This window comes from Gavia stellata, chromosome 32 (assembly GCF_030936135.1).
Source record: "Gavia stellata isolate bGavSte3 chromosome 32, bGavSte3.hap2, whole genome shotgun sequence".
Classification (NCBI taxonomy): Eukaryota; Metazoa; Chordata; class Aves; order Gaviiformes; family Gaviidae; genus Gavia; species Gavia stellata.
In genome coordinates, this window is record NC_082625.1 from 5,576,744 (window position 1) to 5,596,485 (window position 19,742).

At 64.7% G+C, this 19,742-nt stretch overlaps 1 protein-coding gene across 1 annotated transcript in view; it reads right to left on the bottom strand.

The window, feature by feature from the left end:
• Positions 1 to 17,801, bottom strand: part of UNC13A (unc-13 homolog A) — a 36,402-nt gene extending 18,601 nt beyond the window's left edge. The window contains exons 1-18 of the mRNA XM_059831648.1: positions 17,780 to 17,801; positions 12,514 to 12,543; positions 12,029 to 12,128; positions 11,695 to 11,812; positions 11,382 to 11,505; positions 11,140 to 11,213; positions 10,992 to 11,046; positions 10,128 to 10,163; positions 9,337 to 9,547; positions 6,797 to 7,172; positions 6,564 to 6,637; positions 4,846 to 4,939; positions 3,716 to 3,765; positions 2,747 to 2,825; positions 1,391 to 1,396; positions 1,007 to 1,078; positions 492 to 711; positions 33 to 260 (exon numbers count right to left, since the gene is read on the bottom strand). Of these exons, the coding sequence (XP_059687631.1) occupies positions 33 to 260; positions 492 to 711; positions 1,007 to 1,078; positions 1,391 to 1,396; positions 2,747 to 2,825; positions 3,716 to 3,765; positions 4,846 to 4,939; positions 6,564 to 6,637; positions 6,797 to 7,172; positions 9,337 to 9,547; positions 10,128 to 10,163; positions 10,992 to 11,046; positions 11,140 to 11,213; positions 11,382 to 11,505; positions 11,695 to 11,812; positions 12,029 to 12,128; positions 12,514 to 12,543; positions 17,780 to 17,801 (1,969 nt within the window). The remainder of the gene's footprint in view (positions 1 to 32; positions 261 to 491; positions 712 to 1,006; positions 1,079 to 1,390; positions 1,397 to 2,746; positions 2,826 to 3,715; positions 3,766 to 4,845; positions 4,940 to 6,563; positions 6,638 to 6,796; positions 7,173 to 9,336; positions 9,548 to 10,127; positions 10,164 to 10,991; positions 11,047 to 11,139; positions 11,214 to 11,381; positions 11,506 to 11,694; positions 11,813 to 12,028; positions 12,129 to 12,513; positions 12,544 to 17,779) is intronic.
• Positions 17,802 to 19,742: the final 1,941 nt, after the last annotated feature.

Consider the following 19,742-nt stretch of genomic DNA (forward strand, 5'->3'; position numbering starts at 1 on the left):
CGGCACATGGTCCAGGCGCAACAGGCACCTACCTGTGATGCTGATCTTGGCCGACCATTTGGAGGTGCCGTCCAGGACACTCTGCTTCACTGCCTTCATCTGCTGCGTGTGTGTGGTCTTGGTAACCCCAAACACCTCCTGGATCAGCTCAAATATCTCCGGCTTGTTGCGCTCCCGGATCTTCATGCGGTCCTTGAGCACCATGATGATATTCTGGGTCCGGTCCTCCGCTCCGTGCTTGGAGCTCTTCTCCGCTGCTCCTGGGAGAGGACAGCCATGGGTGAGACCCGGGGGGCAGGCGGCATCCCGGAGAGAGCCGAGAGCTCCCCAAGCCCACCGTGCATGAATGAATTCAAACCTGGAGGGGTCCACACCCTCCCCTGCTCACCACTTCCCCCATGCACAAGGTGGGAGTCCAGCTCTCCCCGGGGCCGCTCCCTCCTCCCTCTCCAAAACGAGAAGGGATGAGGCTGCAGGCGACAGCTCCTTACTCTGCAGGCAGTCGGCATTGAGCAGGTCCTGGCACTTCTCGTGACACTTGACGCCACACTCGGCGCAGCGCATGCCCTGCCGGGCGATGCCCCAAAGCAGCCCCTCGCACTCGTAGCAGTAGGTGGGGGTGGTGGCCGTCCACACCTCAAAGTTGTGGGGCGTCGTGCAGGAGATGGGGTACACTAAGGCTTGCAGGGTCTTCTTGTAAACATGGTTTTTCTGTGCAAGGATGAAAGAGAGAGGGGGAGAAAAGCTCAGGCAACAAAGGGCAGCTGAAGCGTGCAGCAGGGTGCGGAGAGCCCGTCCACAGGTGCTGGGCCACGCGCAATGTCACCGCTGGGTGCGGACGAGCAGGGCAGAGGACAAACACCACCCACCCCAGGTGCAGCCGGGAGCACCATGGCTGCTTTGGCATCGCCAGAGGCTGATGCTGGTGTGGTGCGGACACCGCATCTCCTTTGCCGGCCCGAGGCTCAGCCCTCCCACCGTGACCGCCCCACACCCCAGCACCTACCAGCTCCTCATTGTTCAAGGTGCTCGAGGCCAGTGCGGATGTGATTCCCGCTTTCCTGGACTGGACCAGGGACTGTGGGAAAGAAAGACAGTTCCCAGATCTGGCAGAGCACGGGGTGTCCCTCCCGCTCTCCTTTGGGGTCCCAATGGCCGTAAAACACCTGGGACGGACCCCCACCCCAGAGAGGGGTGGGTGCTGGCTGCACGGGCTGGCAGTGGGGACATCCCAGCTCCCAGTGATGCCAGCGCTGCAAAGCACCCCACCACTCTGCAGTGGGACTGGAACCAGTTCAGCGGCCCGCGACACTCCCAGTTCAGCCCCTGCAGTGCAGAGCCTCTCGACATGTGTCTGAGACCCAGGGACACCGGGGTGGGGGGCACTTACCATTGCCTGCGGGCAGCCAGCGCCAGCGAGGGGGGAATAAAAGGCCGTTAGTTCGAGGCACCTCACAGCAGAGCGAGTCCTGGCCCTTTCCCTGCTGGAACGAGTGGGATTCGGGGCAACACCAAGCCCTCACCCAGCGCCGGGCCAGTCCCTGGGGGGGTTCCCACCCCAAGCCACAGCACTGGCTGCAGCCTACCAGATCCCAGCAGGGAAAGGCACCGGCCCCGCCTGACCCCCGCACCCTGCCCTCCCCATCACCACCCACAACCCAACACCCCAAAACCCCGACAGCGACACAGCACAGTGCAGAAGCATCAGCGGCTGCCCAAGCGGGCTGGGGGGGTGAAGGGCACCGGGGTGAGGGCAGCAAGGGGGGGACAGCGGGATGGGAGAGGACAGGCGAGTTGGGGACAGGATGGAGGCACCCTGGGGAGGGCACAAAGTGGAGGCGGCAAGGTGTAAAGAGAGGGGGAAGGAGGTGAAGGGCACCTAATTCTGGGTGCAAAGGGTGTCTGGTTTCCAAAATTGCTGTCTCTTGTCACCAGGGGGGTGACAGCAGAGTGACCCTGTGCATTACAGTCCAGTGGCTGGATGGGATCCCAGCATGGGGACTGGGCTGTAGCGGCACAGCATGACAACAGTGGGGACAGGAGCACAGGGTCCGCGCAGCTCAGAAAAGCCAGCGCTCCCCCTCCTCTGGTACATGGGTCTATCTGCCCGGCACCAGTGCGGCGTGGGCTGCAGGGAGCCTATGGCAACATGGGACAGGAAGGGATCGGGGACGCAGCGCCAGTAAAAAAATGGGAAACCAGACACAGCCCCGGGAAGCCTTGGGCTGATGCTTGGTGTAGGAACAGGGCCCCGGAGCTCCGTTAAAGAGAAGCACCCTGGGGTGGGGAGAGCCCAGCTGTGCCATCCTCACAGCTCCCAGCTGCGAGGGTCAGGGCCAGGAGACCCCCAAAAACAGCCTGGGACACCCCTTCCCCCCCGCTGTGGGGCTGGAGGAGGCTGGGCAGGCTGGCCGGCAGCACCCAAGGGTGTTCTCTCTTTAACCCCTCGGACCGCGCTCACCAGATCGCTGACTAGAGGGAGAGGTTTGCGTCCAGGCTTAATGTCGGGCATGCTGTTAATGCAGCGCAGAAACCTTACTGCCGCCCCCCTGCCGCCAGGAACGGCCCGGGCAGGCCGGAGAAAAGAAAACAGAAAACACAAGCCATGTTAGAGGCAGCTGGGGAGCAGGGCACGGGCGCCCGGCAAGCGCCAGCCGGGGCGGACGGACGGACGATGCAGTCCAGCGGGGCGCAGCGGGAGCGAAGCCGGCAGCTGTGTGGTGCAAGGCGTTAGGAGGAACCTCACCAAATCGCTAACTAGGGGGATGGGTTTTCGCTTGCGTATGTCCGGCATGCTGTCTATAATTATCAGCCCGCCACCAGGCCTGCAAGAAAGACGAGAGTCAGCGGGGAAGGGGAAACTGAGGCAGGAAGGGGCCCCGTGCTATTGCCCCATGGTCGCTCAGGACTTGGCAGACAGGACTGAAGAGCAACCCCTGGGTGGCCCGGGACCCATCTGTGGGACCCCCATCCCTGTGGTCACCCCAGCCGAGGCAGGGAACACGGGACTGAAAACTGGGAGGAAGGGGATTCTGGCAGAAAACTGCGATTGTCCCCACGTGAAGACATTTTGCTTCAGTGGCATGAAAGTGAAACGCAGGAAAAGAATAGCCCGTTTGGCTTAGCTTTGCAGCGTGGAGCGGGAGAGCTGGGGTTTCCCTCTGGCACACCAAAGGTGAGCACCGAGCCATTCTACTGCGAGAGAAACCCAGGCTGCGCGGCTCAGGCAGAAGTGCCGCTTCACAGCCTCCAGCCCTGTCCGCAAGAAAACCCCGGCATGATCTGGCAGGTTCTCAAGGAAACCTGCCAGGTTCTGCCTGGGTCAGCGGCAGGGCTGCCTGCGAGGGCGAGACGGAGGCGAGAGCCACAGCCCGTCCAAGCGAGAGGTTCAGGGTTCCCCATGGCACCTCGAGTCCCAGATGGCAGGAGAGAAGTGGGAGCCGCCACCCCAGCTCGGTCCCGTCCCAACCCACTCACCTCCTCGCTCTCCCCCTCAGCAGCACCTCCCGGGGACATGGAGTGGTGGCATCTCTGCTGGCTCCTCCAAAAGCACCGAGCGACCAGCATTCATCTGGCCCCCCGCATGCCCACAGCTCAGCAACGCTTCCCCACGCCAGCCCCCTAACAAGCTCGTTAATCACATCCTAATGAGGAGGGGAAAGCAGCCCGCAAGACCCCAGGGAGGCAGAAAGTACCGGTTTCCCCACTTACTCACCCGCCTTTGAACCACAGGGATTTAGCTTCTCCATCGCCTTCCCCGCGGGCCTGCAAGACACGGGGCCACCGTCATGGGCGCAGCGTTGAGCACCCGGCGCGCGTGGCAGCCCTCCCCGGGGCTCGGTGCTGCTGGCAGCTGAGCGCCCAGCTGGTGCCCACAGCGCTGGGGAAGCATGTAAAGGTTTTACAGGGTGGGCGGAAAAAAGCGTGTTCCTAAAACGATGGGGCTCTTTCCAGCAAAGAGCTCACACTGGGAATATATTATCTTCAAGAAGCTGAGCTGGGGAAGCGGTGGGCAGGCTTCAGCAGAGGGGCTCGGGCTGGCAAAGCAGTGGGGATGGCTGTACCGTGCAAAAATTCAAGGTTTGGGGGAGTGGAGAAGCATCGTTGGAAAGGCTCAGTAGGTCCGCATGGACCCACAGGCAGTTGGAGAGAAGTGCGGGGAAAAGCCAGAGCACACTGGGGATGGGGTGTGTGCAGGGACCGTCGCAGAGTGCCACCTCCCTTGCAGGGAGGGGATTATTTGGGGGGAGAAGGGAGGAAAGAGCCAATTATACCTCCCTCATGGGGCAATCCCTGCACACACACACATACACACACAGGGAAGCCACACACGTTACTGGGTCCTTCCCGTTGGACATGCTTACCTGCAGGCAGGCTACACCCCTTCCCTGCAGGAAGGGGAGACGCGGGCGCAAGGGCCATGGTGGTGGACAACTGAAAACAGAAGCGGTGGGGAGGGGGTTCAAAGCCCCGGGGGGCAAATCCAGAGCCAAAACAAAAAGAAAAGATGGAGGATGGAGTCTAAAAACAGAACAGAAAATTGTCAACTCAATACAGGGGAGAGGGCGGAGGGGCTCGCACCAGCACACCGCATGCAGCACACACCGGGGGAAGGTCCTCAGCACTCCCTGCCCCTCGTGGGGGTCCCACTTGGTGTGAACGGGGTTGCGGGACCACCACTGTTGGGGCCCCCCCGGTCCCCACTGCCCTCAGGGTGTGGGATGTCCACGGGGTCGGGGAGCGGACGTGTCTGGAAGATGTCCGGGCGCGGGAAGGGGCTGTGCCCCCAGCCCAGCACGTGGCCGGCACTGGGAGGTGGCGGCGGGCGGCCGCAGGGTTGCTCACCTCCTGCAGCTGCATGCAGACCTTGTTGAAGGCTCTCAGCCAGTTGGCTTTGGCTCGTGCTTTGGGGTCCTGCACCTCCACCTCTGCCTGCTCCCTGCAAGCACACACACCTTGCTCACCTCCCAGCACGGCTCTGGGGAGGGGGGGGTCAGTCCCCACACCCCGGGCAGGACTGAGGCTGCAATTTAGGGATCCTGATGGGACTTGAGCCAGCGTGGCCATGGCAAAAATTCCCTCTTGCTACCAGGAAGGACTCTAAAAATGTAGCAAGTCCCACTGCAAAGGGCAGGACAGTCAAGGCAGAGTGATGGGGAGAAGCCAGGAGTTCCCCCTCCCTTGGGACACTCTGCCCTGAGCACCCAAGCAACACGGAGGGATCCCTCAAGGAGCCAAGGGTCAGGGGACTGCCGGTGACACAAGCACGTGGACTAAACATCCTTCACCCCTCATCTCCCCAGCAGGATGTCCTCTGGCCGCTTCCCACCACGCTGGGACCTCCTGGGGTTAAGAGCGGCCAACACCCCCGTGGCTCCGAGCCCAGGGGGACCTGCCAGCCTGGACGTGCTGGTTGTTGCGGGTTTTTTTTCTCCTCTCTTGCAAAATCAAGACATGGAGGAAAAGAAAATAAATCCTCCAAACATCCCAGCCTCCTGGGGAGCCTGGTGTGATGTGACACTGGAGGTGTGTGCCCAGAACCAGGCTGGGAGGAGGCCGTGGGGAGCTCAGGCGATGAACATGCCCAAACCAGCCCCGTGGGGCCTTGCCTGTGCTAATCTGTGGTCCCCAGCGCTAATCTGGGATCCTCAGCGCTGTTCTGGGGTCCTCAGCATTAACCTGGGGTCCTCAGCACTAATCCACGGTCCCCAGTGCCCAGCGTGGGACCCCCCCAAGCCCCCTGCCTGGAGAAGAAGGCACCGCAGGCAGACATGAACTAGGGCCACCTTCGCCAGGACTCTAGCCAGCCCTCGGGCCTAAATACGTATTGTTTTTAAAAAAAGCTCACTACGCATTCTTGTAAATTAGAGATTCCCCAGCTCTGGTCTGTAATTTAAACTAAACAGAAGACTGAAAAAGCCCATCACGCTTCCCCTCTGCGCAGAGCAGTGGTGTTCACCGAACCCAGGAAACATGGACGTGTTCAGGAATTAAAGACAAAGACCGATATATGAATTATTCACGTGCTGTACCAGGGATCTGGCCACCAAATAATTCATCTGTACAGCACAGGAGGCCACGGATGAGCTTTTACCAGTGGCCTAGGGAGAGGATTGACTCCTGTGAAGGAAATTTCCTCCTCTGACCGTGCCAAGCTCCGGGGTACCCCCTCCATCCACAGAGCCAATAGCTTCAGCCAGAGGAGAGGAATTGCAGCCCCAAGCCCCCGCTTCCCCCATCCCCAGGGTTGTCCCAGGTTATAAACCTGCACCCCCGGTAGCCCTGGCAGGATCTCGAGCCCCTTGAGCTCTGCCCCTGCTTAGTGCGGCACCGGAGGCTGGGCCAGGGCAGCGTGCCTGAGTGGGGCTGACCCTCGCCTGGGTGGCACTGGGTGGGCTTCTCCCACCTCGATGCCTCAGAAAAAGCCCCAGACAGCGCAGAAGGTCCCTGGCGCTGTCCCTTGGCACCAGCAGCACCAGCCCCGGGCCACCTCCAGAGCACCCTCAGTGTCACAGGGCACGGTGCCATCCCAAGGACGCTGCAGGTCAACATCTCCCTCCTACCTCTCAGCCGGCTTCGGGGGCTCGGGCTCGGGGGCCGCCTCTTGCAGGGGAGCTTCATCCGCTCCCCGCTGGGCCTGGAGGGCCTCTGGGGTTTCCTGGGGGGCAGAGGTGTCCTTCTCCTCCTTCCTCTCCTCTTTCCTCTCCTCCTTCCTCTCCTGCTGCTGTGGCTTCAGCTGTGGGACCAGCTGGGGTTGCTGCAGTTGCTGCTGCTGCTGCTGCTGCTGCTGCGGGACCTGTTGCTGCTGCTGCCCAGGGGCTTTCTGCGGTGGGGGGTAGGCATCGTGCTCGGGGGTTTCATAGGTGCCCTGCTCCCGCAGGTCCTCCTCCTCCTCCTCCTCCTTGGGGTAGCCTTCCTCGTTCTCACTGTAGTCCTCATTGAACTCTTCCTCCTCTTCTTCCTCCTCCTCCAGATAGAGGTCATCATCCTCCTCCTCCCAGCGGGGCGAGTCCTTGCGGTAGCTGACGGAGCTGTGGCAGGAGTGGTAGGAGTCGCCGTCCCGCTCATCCAGCTCCGAATCCCGCAGGCTCTCGTTCTCGAAGTCCTCGCTCAGCTGGGAGCTGCCCTGGCTCAGCTCGGCCGACGAGGCGTAGCGGCTGCTCCCTGTGGGGCTGCGGGGCCGCGGGGAGACAAGGACAGGGCTCCCGTGGGTCCGTGCCCCAGCCTTGCCTGCCCCGTGCCGCCCCAGCCAGAGTCCCGGGGTCCCTGCACCGCAGGCGGGAGGACGTGCGGCTCCCCCAGGGCACAGGCCCAGGTGAGCACCGGGCTCCTCATCCTGGGAGTCGAAGGCACAGACCCAGGAGACTCCGTGGGCTGGGACGAGCCCCCCAGGCTGGGGCACTCTCAGGGGTCTGACCTTCCTGGCTGTGTCTGGGCCGAGCGTGGGGACATGGGGGACGGTGTCTGTCCCCTCGGCTGACCCCTGCCAGGGGTGGGGGCAGAGTGTAGCCAGGCAGCACCCCCAGCCAGATCCTGCCTCCTGCTTCTGTCAGACACCCCGTCCTGCCCCCAACCCACCGATCTGTCACCCAACCTCTACCCTGAGATTCCAGCGCTCCCTGTACACCTCCCGGGCACCCCCTCTCCAAGGACACTCCCTCAACCCCATCACTCCCCTTAACCCCATCATCCCTACCCGGGGGTCCCCTCTCCACTCTCCCTGCCAGGCCAGACCCCTTCCCACCGCCCCCTCTGCCCCACTGGGCCCCGGCCCTTCCGGCGTCCCCCTCTCACAGCCGCCTGCGCCTCGGGGAGCAGCGGCGCAGAGAGGCTCCCTGTGACCCAGGAGGCTGCCGGGGACAGGGCGGCCGCGGGGCTCCGTGGGGAGAGGTTCACATAAGCAAACATGCAGACAGGACAGGGACATGCCTAGGAAGAGGCCGACACCACGTCTCCAGCACCGGCAGCCAGGGCTCAGGGGTGGGCAAGGGGGAAGGGGACAAGGGGACGGGATGGGCAGAGCCCTGGGCCCAGGGTGGCTGGACCAGGCAGTGGGGAGCCAGGGGACACGGCAGGGAGGAGGATGCTGGGGGACGCCCAGGCTGGTCCCAGCAGGGAAGGGTACTGGCAGCATCCAGGTACCTTGGGAAGAGGGCACAGGGGTGCAGGAGACACGGCTCATGCCTGGAAACCCCTCATCTCCCCAGCCTGATCCTGGCCAGAGGTGGGAGAGGGGCCCTTGGCACATCGTGAGGGTCCCAAATCCCTGCGCAAGGCTTTTGCCCAGCCAGGTGCTCCCTGGGAGGTGACCAGAAACCACCGGGTGACATTTGAGTACCCGAGGCCCCAGCTCCCATACCCACTGGCACGACGGGGAACAGGCAGCAGTGCTGCCAGACAGTCGCTGTGCCGGCAAGCAGGACCAGGATGCTGGGGCATCATCCCCATGAACTGGGGTGCAGCAGCAAGAAAGAACGCCACGGGGCCAAGAGGCGCCTGGAGCATCCCAACGCTGTGCCTCTGCAAGGCGGTCCGGGGTGGGGAGAGGGGGACCCCGCGGCGGCACGAGGCCGCCCTTGCCGGGACTGGTGTTGGCCTCACCATGGCTGCAAGGACCGACCACAGCACTCTGCGACGGCACACGGCACGCGACGAGGTAGCGACCCACCTATCCGATAGGTCTAGGGACCGCCTGCTCTCAAGGGAAGGCTGGCGGCTGGTCCGCCTGCTCGACTCGGAAGCGGACTCAGCGTCGCTGCGTCCGTTTGCGGCAGAGTCTATGCTACCATAGCGTCTGCCGGGGAGGAGAGGAAGATGATCAGCGAGGTTCCGGGTGCCCCGCCGCCGCCACCCGCCACGTCCCGGCATCTCCTGCTGCTGTGGGGATGCCGGCAGGGAGGCTCCGTCCTGGTGGACGGGGCTGGCACCTTGGGCTGGCCGCTGGCGAGGAACCGGGCCGTGCTGCGACCACGGGAACAAAGCGCTGGGCAGGCGTCCCTGCCTGCGGCTCTGCCTACAGCCACATCTGCATCCCCAGCCAGGCCACACCCCACTAGTTCAGCTCCCAGCAAGGACAACCGGGGCTTGGGGGTCCCGAATCCCAGTGAGGACAGAGGAGGGCGGTGACCCAAAAGACCTTGAAAACTTTCCAGTGAGAAGGAAAGGCTTGGGGCTGGCGCCATCCCCCTCTTCCTCGTCTCAGCACCCTTCCCTCTGTCACCCACCGCCCTGGGAGCGCCGTCCCTGGCGTCACCCTGGGGACCCATTGGCCTCTGCCACCTGTGGGGGGGATTGAGAGAGCAGGTCCCGGTGGGGAGCTGGCTGCGCTGACGCTACCTGATGGGACGCTGGTCTGAGTAGTCCATCTCGTAGCTCTGCATGGAGTCGGTGTAGGAGTCGCGGGAGCTCTGCTGCTGGTGCCTCATGGGGTACTGGTGGACGGAGGCGTTGGGCTGGGAGGTGGTGTAGTACGGCGGCGGGATGCTGTTGCTGGTCTCGCTGCGGTAATCGCTGTCCCGGTCATCCACTGTGCTGTCGGGGTCATCATCTGCAAGGGGCCGCAGTGAGTGGGACAGGGGACGGCCCCGTGGCTGTTGCGGCCAGGGATGCCCCAAATATGCCACACGCCCAGCACAGCCTCACTACTGCCACCACCGTGTCCCCACCACTGTGGGACCGTGCTGGGGAGACGGACCCAGGAAGGGGTGAGGGGCAAGCTGCACGTGTTCCCCTCTGCAGAAAGGGGGTTTGGGGGATGAGGGGAGGGCGAAGGGGGGAAATGGGATATACGGAAGGGGGAAGAGGAGGACAGGCTGCGGGGACCCTCCCTCTGCCCCACCGATGTCCGTTCGGCCACAGAGGCAAAGCCCGAGTTGCTCGTTGCCACGAGGGCACCCCGAGGGCACAGAGCCTCACAGTGCCGTGTGCCGGCCAGCCTGTGGGGACAGCCCTGCCCAGGACAGGGTGCTCGGTGCCTCCGTCATCACCCAGCACAGAGCCACAGTGCAAAGCCGCAGGCTGGACCCAAGCTCCAGGTCCCCTGAGCCCCAGGCCAGGCTACGGCACAGCAAAGGGGGATGCGCTGGGGACCCCCAGGCTGGGAGGACAGGAGGGGACAGGATACTTACTCTGCTGTTCTCCCCAGCCAAAATAATTCCAGTTGCCTACAGAAAAAAGGAGCAGAAACAATAAAGATGGAGGCAGCTCCAGGGCAGCAGCAGGAGCTGGCTGGGAGGAACCAGCATCTCCCAGGCATGGTGGCACCGAGTTGGGATGGGGACAGTGCCCCAAGATGGGTTGGGGACAGTACCCAGGATGGGGCATATTGGCACTGAGCCGTGCTGGGGACAGGGACTGGGGGTGTGCAATGCAGTACCGAGGCGGGACAGGGATGGGGCACTGGGGACAGTGCCCAGACCTGAGCACGGTGACACCGACCCAGGCTGGGAACAGTGCTATGGCTAGGCATGGTGGCATTGTACTGCACAGGGGACAGGGGCTGGGGCTGGGCGCAGGGGCAGAGCTTGGGACAGTGCCGGGCTGTGCATGGCCCTGGTGTGATTACAGAAGGGGAAACCGAGGCACAGGTTGGGACAAACTGAGCTGCCACCCCAAATCCCCCAGACACCTCTGCCAGTGTCCCCACCGAGCAGCCACCTCGCCAGCCTCGCTGCCCCTCGCCCAGGCTCCCCGGGGGACTGTCCTTACCAGCCCCATTGCCATGCCCCCTCCACCCCTCTGCCCTACAGCTCAGCCCCACGGGAGGGCTCACGCACTGTGGGGCAGGGAGACAGCAAAGAAACACCGGCAGACACGGGAGGGAGGATGGGAACAGGGACAGGGTGTGGGGTGAGGTTGAGCCCCACTTGGGTTGGGGTCCAGCACCTCAAGGCAGGCACGGACCCTGCTCCTGTGCATCCCCGGTGCAGGGAGCTGGGGGGACGGGGCAGTGGGGGGGTCCCGCTGCGGGGCAGGGACAGGGCAGCACTTACAGCACTGGGAGCTGTGTACGGGCAGAGGCTTTTCCTGCTCCTCCTGGAAGGCGTACTGGGGAGAGACAGGCTGGTAAGGGCTGCCTGCTCGCAGCACTGCTGCTCCCTGCCCAGCCCTCGCCCTGGGCCTGACTCTGCACTGACTTACATCGTCTTGGTCCCGCATGGCATTGAGCTGCTCCAGCTTCTTGGCCCAATACCTGGCCTCCTCCTCGGGGATATCTGCAAGGGCAAAGACCCCGATTGGTGCACGTATCCCCCCCACAAACAACCCCCCAGCTCTTGGGGCTGCAGACCCCCAGCCCCAACCCCAAACCCCATGAGCATCCCTGGGGCTGGAAGCAAGGAAGGATGCACCCTGGTCCTGGGGTGCCCGGGGACGGTACCCACCCAACGGCAGTTCGAAGCGGGTGTCAAGGAGGATACGGTGGAAAGTGGGGTCCTTGGTGCCCGAAATCTCGTTGTCGGTCATGATAACCTGGGAGTCGAGCGTGAGCCATTCCCCAGGGCCCTCCTGCGGGGCCAAAATAGGGGTGAGGAGAGCTGCCAGGGACCCCTCTTCCCCAGCCCCACGACCCCACGTACACAGGGTCCTCTCCAAGCAGGGATGGGGAAGGCTCTGCCCCCAGCAGAGGACAGCCAGTGGGGTGGCTACATGTCCCTTAGGGTCCGGCGGTGGGGCAGGACGTGCTTGGCTCCCTACCTCATTGGACTGTCGGATGGTCCGGAGGGGGATCCACACCGTCCCCACCATGGTGTCCCAGATGAGCCCCTTGTTCCACACCTCCACCGTCAGGCCAAGGTCGAGCCGGTTGATCTCGCTGGGGATGGGGGAGAGGCGTCAGGTCACCCCCCACCCACCAGCAGCCCCTGGGGCCACCCCAGCCTCCGCCTGCCCCCTCGGCCCCAGGACTCAGGCGAGCCCCCCAGGGCTGGGGTCAGGGGGAGCACCGGCAGTGGGGGATCTCCCCCTGATTGGGGGGGGTACGGGGGAGCAGCAGGGCCGGGGGACCCTGGGGTGGCCCCTGGACACTCACAACATGAAGTCCTGCTCCCAGGAGGGCAGGTTGCCCCGCACCGCGATGGTTGTGCTCTTGACATTTTGCACCTTCAGTGTCACGTAGGTGTTAAACTTCTCTGCGGGAGCAAGCGGAGGGTGAAGCGGCCCCCCAGCACCCTCCCACCCCAACCATGCCCCCACCCCCTGGACACCCCCCACCGCCACCCTCTCATGGGGTCCCCCCGCACTGCCCTCAGCACCCCAGTCACCCAGGCAGGACGGACCCTACCGCTGCCAGGGGTGGCTTGGCTGCGAGCCCCTCCACCCTGTCCGGGACACCCCGTGTCTGTGTGTCCTCCCCCACCACTTGCTAAACGACGCCTCCAGAGCTGAGGCTGAGCCTGGGGTCCCCTCGCCACCCCCCAGCCCTTCCTCCGATGCTGCCACATCCAACCAGCCCAAGAGCCGAGCCCCTCGCCCTGGGCCCCCCCAGGGGGGCAGGCAGGTGGGGCGGCCGCTTACCTTGGGGCCCGTCGAACTTGGCCTTTTTAACTGCGGGGACAGAGAGGGAGGGAAGAGATTCAGCGTGAGAGCCCCATCTGGGGGGCTGGGGACCCCCACCAGGGTGCCAAGGGGGTGGGAGGACCCCAGGCCTGGCTGCCACCCCCCCCCACACCCGCTGCAAGGTGGGATCCCTCCTGTTGGTGTAAATCAGGAGTCCCCAGTGCCAGGCATGAGGGAAGGGGATCAGGCATGAGCTGGAGGTGGGGACCAGAGGGGAGCAAAGGCCCCCCCAAAAAACCTGCCACTTTGGGACAACTTGAGACATCTCATTGCAAGCCCAAATGATCAGCCTTCCTCTATTGAGGGGGTGTTTAACCCCCCTCGCCCCCCCGCTTCTGAATTCGGATCCATTTGGGGAAACAAATGATGTTACCGTACACATCCGGGGGGGAGGGAAATGGGGGGGTTGGGGGAACCTTCCCCCAGCTCTGGACCCGCCATGGGGCACCAGCCCCACAGCGCCAGGCTTAAGGCTCTCGCCGTCTCCCAAACTGCTGACCCAGATTTCATATGGAAAACCCGGGGATGGGGGGGGGGCTGTAACCCTCCTGCACCCCACAGCAGCCCCAGGGGTGGCGGAGATGCTCCCCCCACTCCGCTGCAGCAGGGACCCCCAAAACACCCCCCACTGCACCCCATCCCCATCCCCATCCCAGGGGCACCGAGGGGCTGGTTCCCATCCTGCCCATTGGGGACCCCTCCCAACTTGGGGGGGGGGGGGGTGGTTGCATCTGGGCCGGATCCTGCTCAGCACCATGGGAACAAACACCCCCAATTCTGGCTGATCCCCCCCACCCCAGCTTTACGCCAGTGCTGCGAGCGGGAGGTGCAGGGGGGGTGGTACCCAGGTTTTGCCCACCGTGTGGGGAGGCAAACAGGCAGCCGGGCAGAGCCGGGTACCAACGCTGCTGATGCCAGGGGGTGGCGGGGCCGTGGGGTGTCCTCGGGGCTCACGGGAGGGGACCAGGCGTGGAGGGAATGACACAGCACCCGGAGAACAGTTAAATGACGTGGGTGCCAGCGGGTGGAGGACCAACGTGACCGAGGAGGGATGAAAATAGCCCTGGCGATATCAAAGGTAATTTGATTTCAGAGACGTGCCACTCGCCAGCCGCTTATCACCCGCCGCCAGCACTGGAGGGGCCGCGGGGGCCGCCGCCAGCTCCACGTGCCTGGCGGGGTTCGGAGGAGGCAGCACGGCATGAGCAGCCCTGGCCTGGCCCCGGGGTACCTCTGGGGAAACTGAGGCATGGGGGGAACGGTTGGCTCAGCCTCAGCACACCGCTCAGAAAATAACTGGGGATCCTTCAGCTCGGCCGCCTGCCCTGTGCCGCCGAGAGGGTCACACGTGGGGCGGCTCACGCAGCGACTTTGCCCGAAGGAAGGTCGCCAGCCGCGTCACTGGCAGCCGTGTTCCTGGGGAATCACAGGACTCCGGGAGCTGCAGCTTCACTCAGGGGTGGGGGGGGGTTCATGCGTGGGTGGGGTTGGTTCGAGGCCAGGCACGAGGCTCTGGGATCCCAAAAATCCCCTGGCGTCGCTGGGTTGGGAGCCCGGGGGACTGCGTGGGGACGGGCAGCATCACTGTGTATTATAATAGTATATATTTTATTATTTATAATGTATTATTTTATATAGATTATAGATAGTATATTGTTATTATTATATTATAATACAGTATTTGGTACGAGGACCTGCCCGTGGCGTGTGCTTGGAGCTGCACAGGGACCCCCGGCATGGGAGCACGCCCTTGCCCTGGACCCAGACGCACCCGCTGGGGCCGACTGCTCTCCACCAGCCGCCGCCTCCCGGAACGGGAGAGCAGAGGAAGGAAAAGCTCCAAAAATACCCGAGCTGACGGGAGCAAACAATTACCCAGGGAACACGTGGCTCTCCCGGCTGTCATCTACTGCCAGGGAGAAGTCCTGCTGCCACCATCTGCGGCTGACGGCCCCGAACGGGCTGCGCTGCCCTCCCGCCCACCAACGGGTCCCCAAAGCTGGTGCAGGGGTGGCGGGTCCCGGGCGAAACTCAACCTGGGCCTCCAGAGAAGGAGCTGGGGACAGCGGGACCCCCGTGGGCGCTGGGTACCCCCACAACGGGCTGGAAGACCCAAGGTGCTTCCCAGGCTCCTCTCGGGGCCGTGGGGGGTGCAGTTGGGGAAACTGAGGCAGGGCCTGCCGGTGGGGGATCGGAATGGCAACGGTGGAAAAACCAGGCTGGGCTGTAGGCATCCCGCAACAGGCCCGTCTGTCTGCCCATCCCTCTGTCCCTCCATCCATTTACCTGTCTCTCCACCCACCCATCCCTCTGTCCATCCACCCATCCCTCTGTCCGTCCATCCCTCTGTCTGTCCGTCCACTCACCTGTCTGTCCACCCACCCATCCCTCTGTCCATCCAGCCATCCCTCTGTCTGTCCACCCACTCACTTGTCTGTCGATCCACCCATCCCTCTGTCCATCCATCCCTCTGTCCATCCACTCACCTGTCCGTCCATCCACCCATCCCTCTGTCCATCCATCCCTCTGTCCATCCACTCACCTGTCCATCCATCCACCCATCCCTCTGTCCATCCACTCACCTGTCCGTCCATCCACCCATCCCTCTGTCCGTCCATCCTTTGACCATCCATCCACTCACCTGTCTCTCCATCCACCCCCTCCTTCCATCTGTCCGTCCGTCCATCCATCCCCTCCCTCTATCCAGCCACCCCTCTGTCCATCCATCCATTCACCTGTCTGTCCATCCGTCCATCCCGCTGTCCGTCCATCCCTCTGTCTATCCATCCACCCTTTGACCATCCATCCTGGAGACTCACCTGTCTCTCCATCCACCCCCTCCTTCCATCTGTCTGTCCGTCTGTCCATCCATCCCCTCCCTCTCTCCACCCACCCCTCTGTCTACCTGCTCACGTCTCCCCACCCCTCCATCCATCTGTCCATCCGTCTGTCCGTCTGTCTCTCCGGATGCCCATCCACCCACCCGTCCATCTGTCTGTCTGCCTCAGACACCCTCTCCCGGCCACGCACCCCACTTCCCGCTCTCCCCACGCCTCCCAGGGCCACTTCGGTGCCCGTCACCCAGGCGCGTCCCCCCAGCACGAAGCCCTTGGGGGCTGCGCGTGGCCCCGGCCCCCCAGGAGGGGCAGGGGAAGGCTGGGGGAGGCTCTGGGGCAGCACCTCCACCCCTGGGACCCCCAAAAATAGAGTGACAAAAATAGCTGTCCCCAGCGAGCGGTGACGGGGTGGCGGGGGAAGCCCGAACCTGCCGGGAGCTGTTTCTCACCATCCGCCCCCGGTTTCGCTGAGGGTGTCACCGCGTGTGACAGTCCCTTAATCGGGAGTAGAGATGTGGCCCTCCCGCTGCCGGGGAGGGGGACCCCAAATCTGGGGCTGGCTGGTGGCCAGCTGGGGGGCAGGCAGAGGCACGCCGGCTTTGGCACGGGTGCCGGCCGCAGGGAGCCGTTGTGGCACTGCCACGGGAGACGGGGCTGTGACAGCACCCAAGGGACAAGGACACGGCGAGGGGGGGGCACGGCCCCCCCATCCTGCTGAGCTCAGGCAGCCGTGGGGGACCCCCCATTTTCCCATTTTCCTCCCAATTTCCGCCGGGGAAGGGACACTGGGGGGGGAATCCCAGACACCCTGGGCCCCACCTTGTCCCCAGCTGCCACTCTGCCACCTCCAGCCTGCCACCCCCGGGGACCCGCAGGTACCACCCCCTCCCCATCGGGATGCCGCAGGGGCTGGGGAGGGGGGAAAGACACCCCCAGACTTGAGGGGGGAAAGGGACCCCCCCAGACTTCCCCCCCAGCCCCAGCCCCAGCCCAAACACTCAATTCAGAGCAACCGCCAGCGAGGCCGAGCCTGAGACTGCAGGATTCATCTGCGCACCGAGTTGGGCAGGTCTCAGCAGGCTGGGCTGCGGGGATCCCCTCCCTGCACGCTCCCCCCAGTTCCTCCCAGTATAGGGTCACCAGCACCCCTAACTGGGGCCCCGCCAGCACCAGATCACCACGTTCCTGCCCTGACCCCCCCCAAGCTGCCCGCAAACCCCCCCCAGCATCACCATGCCTGAGGTGGGGCAATGCCTGCAGGGGCATAGGGGGCTGGGGGGGGCCGGGGACGTAATTTGGGGGGGCTATCTAGGGGTTCGCGGGGGGGGGGGAAGATAGGGGGATTTGGGGGTGTATGGGGTTTTTTTGGGGGGGTGGGAATGTGGAGGGGCTGGGGTATAGATGATGCTTGGGGGGGGCTATTTAGGGTTTCGCGGGGGGGAAGATAGGGGGATTTGGGGGTGTATGGGGTTTTTTGGGGGGGTGGGAATGTGGAGGGGCTGGGGTATAGATGATGCTTGGGGGGGCTATTTAGGGTTTCGCGGGGGGGGGAAGATAGGGGGATTTGGGGGTGTATGGGGTTTTTTGGGGGGGAATGCGGAGGGGCTGGGGTATAGATGATGCTTGGGGGGGGCTGGGGGGTGCTTGGGGGGGGAATCGGGGGGTTGGGGATAGATGTGGGTGTTGGGGGGGGACGTATGGGGCATGTTTAGGGTGGGGGGTGTTCGGGAACTCGGGGGGCTGTGTCTGCGGGGTGGGGGTGCTCGGGGATAGACGGGAGGGGTGGGCGTGGAGGGGGGGGGTGCTTGGGGTGGGGGGGTGGTATTTGGGGAGAGAGGGGAGGGTGGACGGGTGGGGGTGGGCACTGGGGGGTGGGGGCTGTGTTTTAGGGGGGGATGGGGAGAGATGCGGGGAGGGAGGGGGAAGACGGGGGCTCCGGGGGGGGGCGGGAAGGCGGAGAGGGATGGACGGCAGAGGCTGAGGTAGGACATGCGGGGGGAACCCCCCCACACACTCCCCGGCGCTCCCCACGGCGTGGGGGGGGGGGGACACCCCTGACTTGACCCTCTACGTGCGGGGTGCGCCCACATCCCCCCCCCCCCCACCTTCTTTTTCCCTTCCCCCCCCCCCCCCAACTCCCGGCTCCGCCCCCGCCGGTTCATTCATAAATCCCCACGCCGGTTTATTTTGTGAATGAAACCGTTCTCACGACCCCCACCCCTTAAATCTCCCCCGGCTTCCCCGCCGCGCGCCGGTGGAGGGGGGCGGGGGGGGGGGGGGGGGCCCCCCCCCCCCCCCCCCGCCCCCCTCCACCGGCGCGCGGCGGGGAAGCCGGAATGGACCCACCGCCCCCTCCCCACCCTATGCCCCCTTCTCCCCCCCGGTACCTCCGACGCAGAGCAGCGACATGGTCCCGGTAGCGGCGCCGGGGATGCGGGGGGGGGCCCTCACCGCCGCTCCCGCCGCCGCCCCGGTTGATTAGCGGGCGGCCATCTTGCTTCAGCACCGGGAACAGCTCCTGACGTCAGCCCCGCCGCCCCCGCCTTAAAGGAGCCACCCCCCCCCCCGCCCCGAACCCTCCCCCCCTCACCGCAGCCGGGGGGGAGGAGGGGGAGTCGGTTTGGGGAGGGGGGGGGGGAAGCCCGGTGCTGTGCAGGCCCGAGGGGGGTCCTGCCCGTGTGGCCCCGGGGGGGTTGTCACGGCCGCGTTGCCCGGGGGAAGGGGGGGGGGCGGTTCTGCCCTAATTGGGGGGGGGGGGGGGCTGTTCTACCTATATTGCTGCGGGGAGGGGGGGGTCTGTCCTGCCCACATTGCTTCGGGGGGGGGGGGGAAATGTCCTGCCCACATTGCTCCGGGGGGGGGTCTGTCCTGCCCATATTGCTTCGAGGGAGGGGGGGTCTGTCCTGCCCATATTGCTCCGGGGGGGGGGTCTGTCCTGTCCACATTGCTTTGAGGGGGGGGTCTGTCCTGCCCATATTGCTCCGGGGGGGGTCTGTCCTGCCCACATTGCTTTGAGGGGGGGAGTCTGTCCTGCCCATATTGCTCCGCGGGGGGGTCTGTCCTGTCCATATTGCTCCGGGGTGGGGGGGTCTGTCCTGCCCATATTGCTCCGGGGGGGGTCTGTCCTGCCCACATTGCTTTGAGGGGGGGGGTCTGTCCTGCCCACATTGCTCCGGGGGGGGGGGGGGGGGTCTGTCCTGCCCATATTGCTCCGGGGGGGGTCTGTCCTGCCCACATTGCTTTGAGGGGGGGAGTCTGTCCTGCCCATATTGCTCCGCGGGGGGGTCTGTCCTGTCCATATTGCTCCGGGGTGGGGGGGTCTGTCCTGCCCATATTGCTCCGGGGGGGGGTCTGTCCTGCCCATATTGCTCCGGGGGGGGGGTCTGTCCTGTCCACATTGCTCGGGGGGGGTCTGTCCTGCCCATATTGCTCCGGGGTGGGGGGGTCTGTCCTGCCCATATTGCTCCGGGGGGGGTCTGTCCTGCCCACATTGCTTTGAGGGGGGGGGTCTGTCCTGCCCACATTGCTCCGGGGGGGGGGGGGGGGTCTGTCCTGCCCATATTGCTCCGGGGGGGGTCTGTCCTGCCCACATTGCTTTGAGGGGGGGAGTCTGTCCTGCCCATATTGCTCCGCGGGGGGGTCTGTCCTGTCCATATTGCTCCGGGGGGGGGTCTGTCCTGCCCATATTGCTCCGGGGGGGGGGATCTGTTCTGCTCACATTGCTCGGGGGGGGTCTGTCCTGCCCACATTGCTTCGAGGGCGGGGGGAACTGTTCTGCCCACATTGCTCCGGGGTGGGGGGGTCTGTCCTGCCCATATTGCTCCGGGGGGGGGTCTGTCCCGCCCACATTGCTCCGGGGTGGGGGGGTCTGTCATGCCCATATTGCTCCGGGGTGGGGTCTGTCCTGCCCACATTGCTCCGGGGGGGCTATCTGGCTTCTACAGCCCTGGGGGTCTGTGGTGCCCTCCTGGGGCGGGGGGCATTGTCTGGCTTGTACAGCTCGGGGGGGCTCTGTCCTGCCTGCACAGCCCCAGAGGGGGGAAGATTTTGGGGTGCAGCGTTTACGCCATCCCGGGGACAGGCATGGGGGGGGCTCGCAGTCCCTGGGGGCAGGAGACAGCGATGTGCCGTGCTGTGCCTGTTCAGAGATGTGTCCTAAGCAGGTGGGGGTAAACTGTCGTCGTCCCTCCCCAAGAGGGGCCCCTCTCTCCTCTCCACCTCCAAATGTCACATCCCAGAGAGATGCTCGGATCTGGGCACGGTGATCCTGGCTCAGGGGCTGCAGAAGCTGCCAGGGAGGGACCAGCACCCGGCTCCAGACGCTGAACCTTATGGGAGGGGTCCCTCATG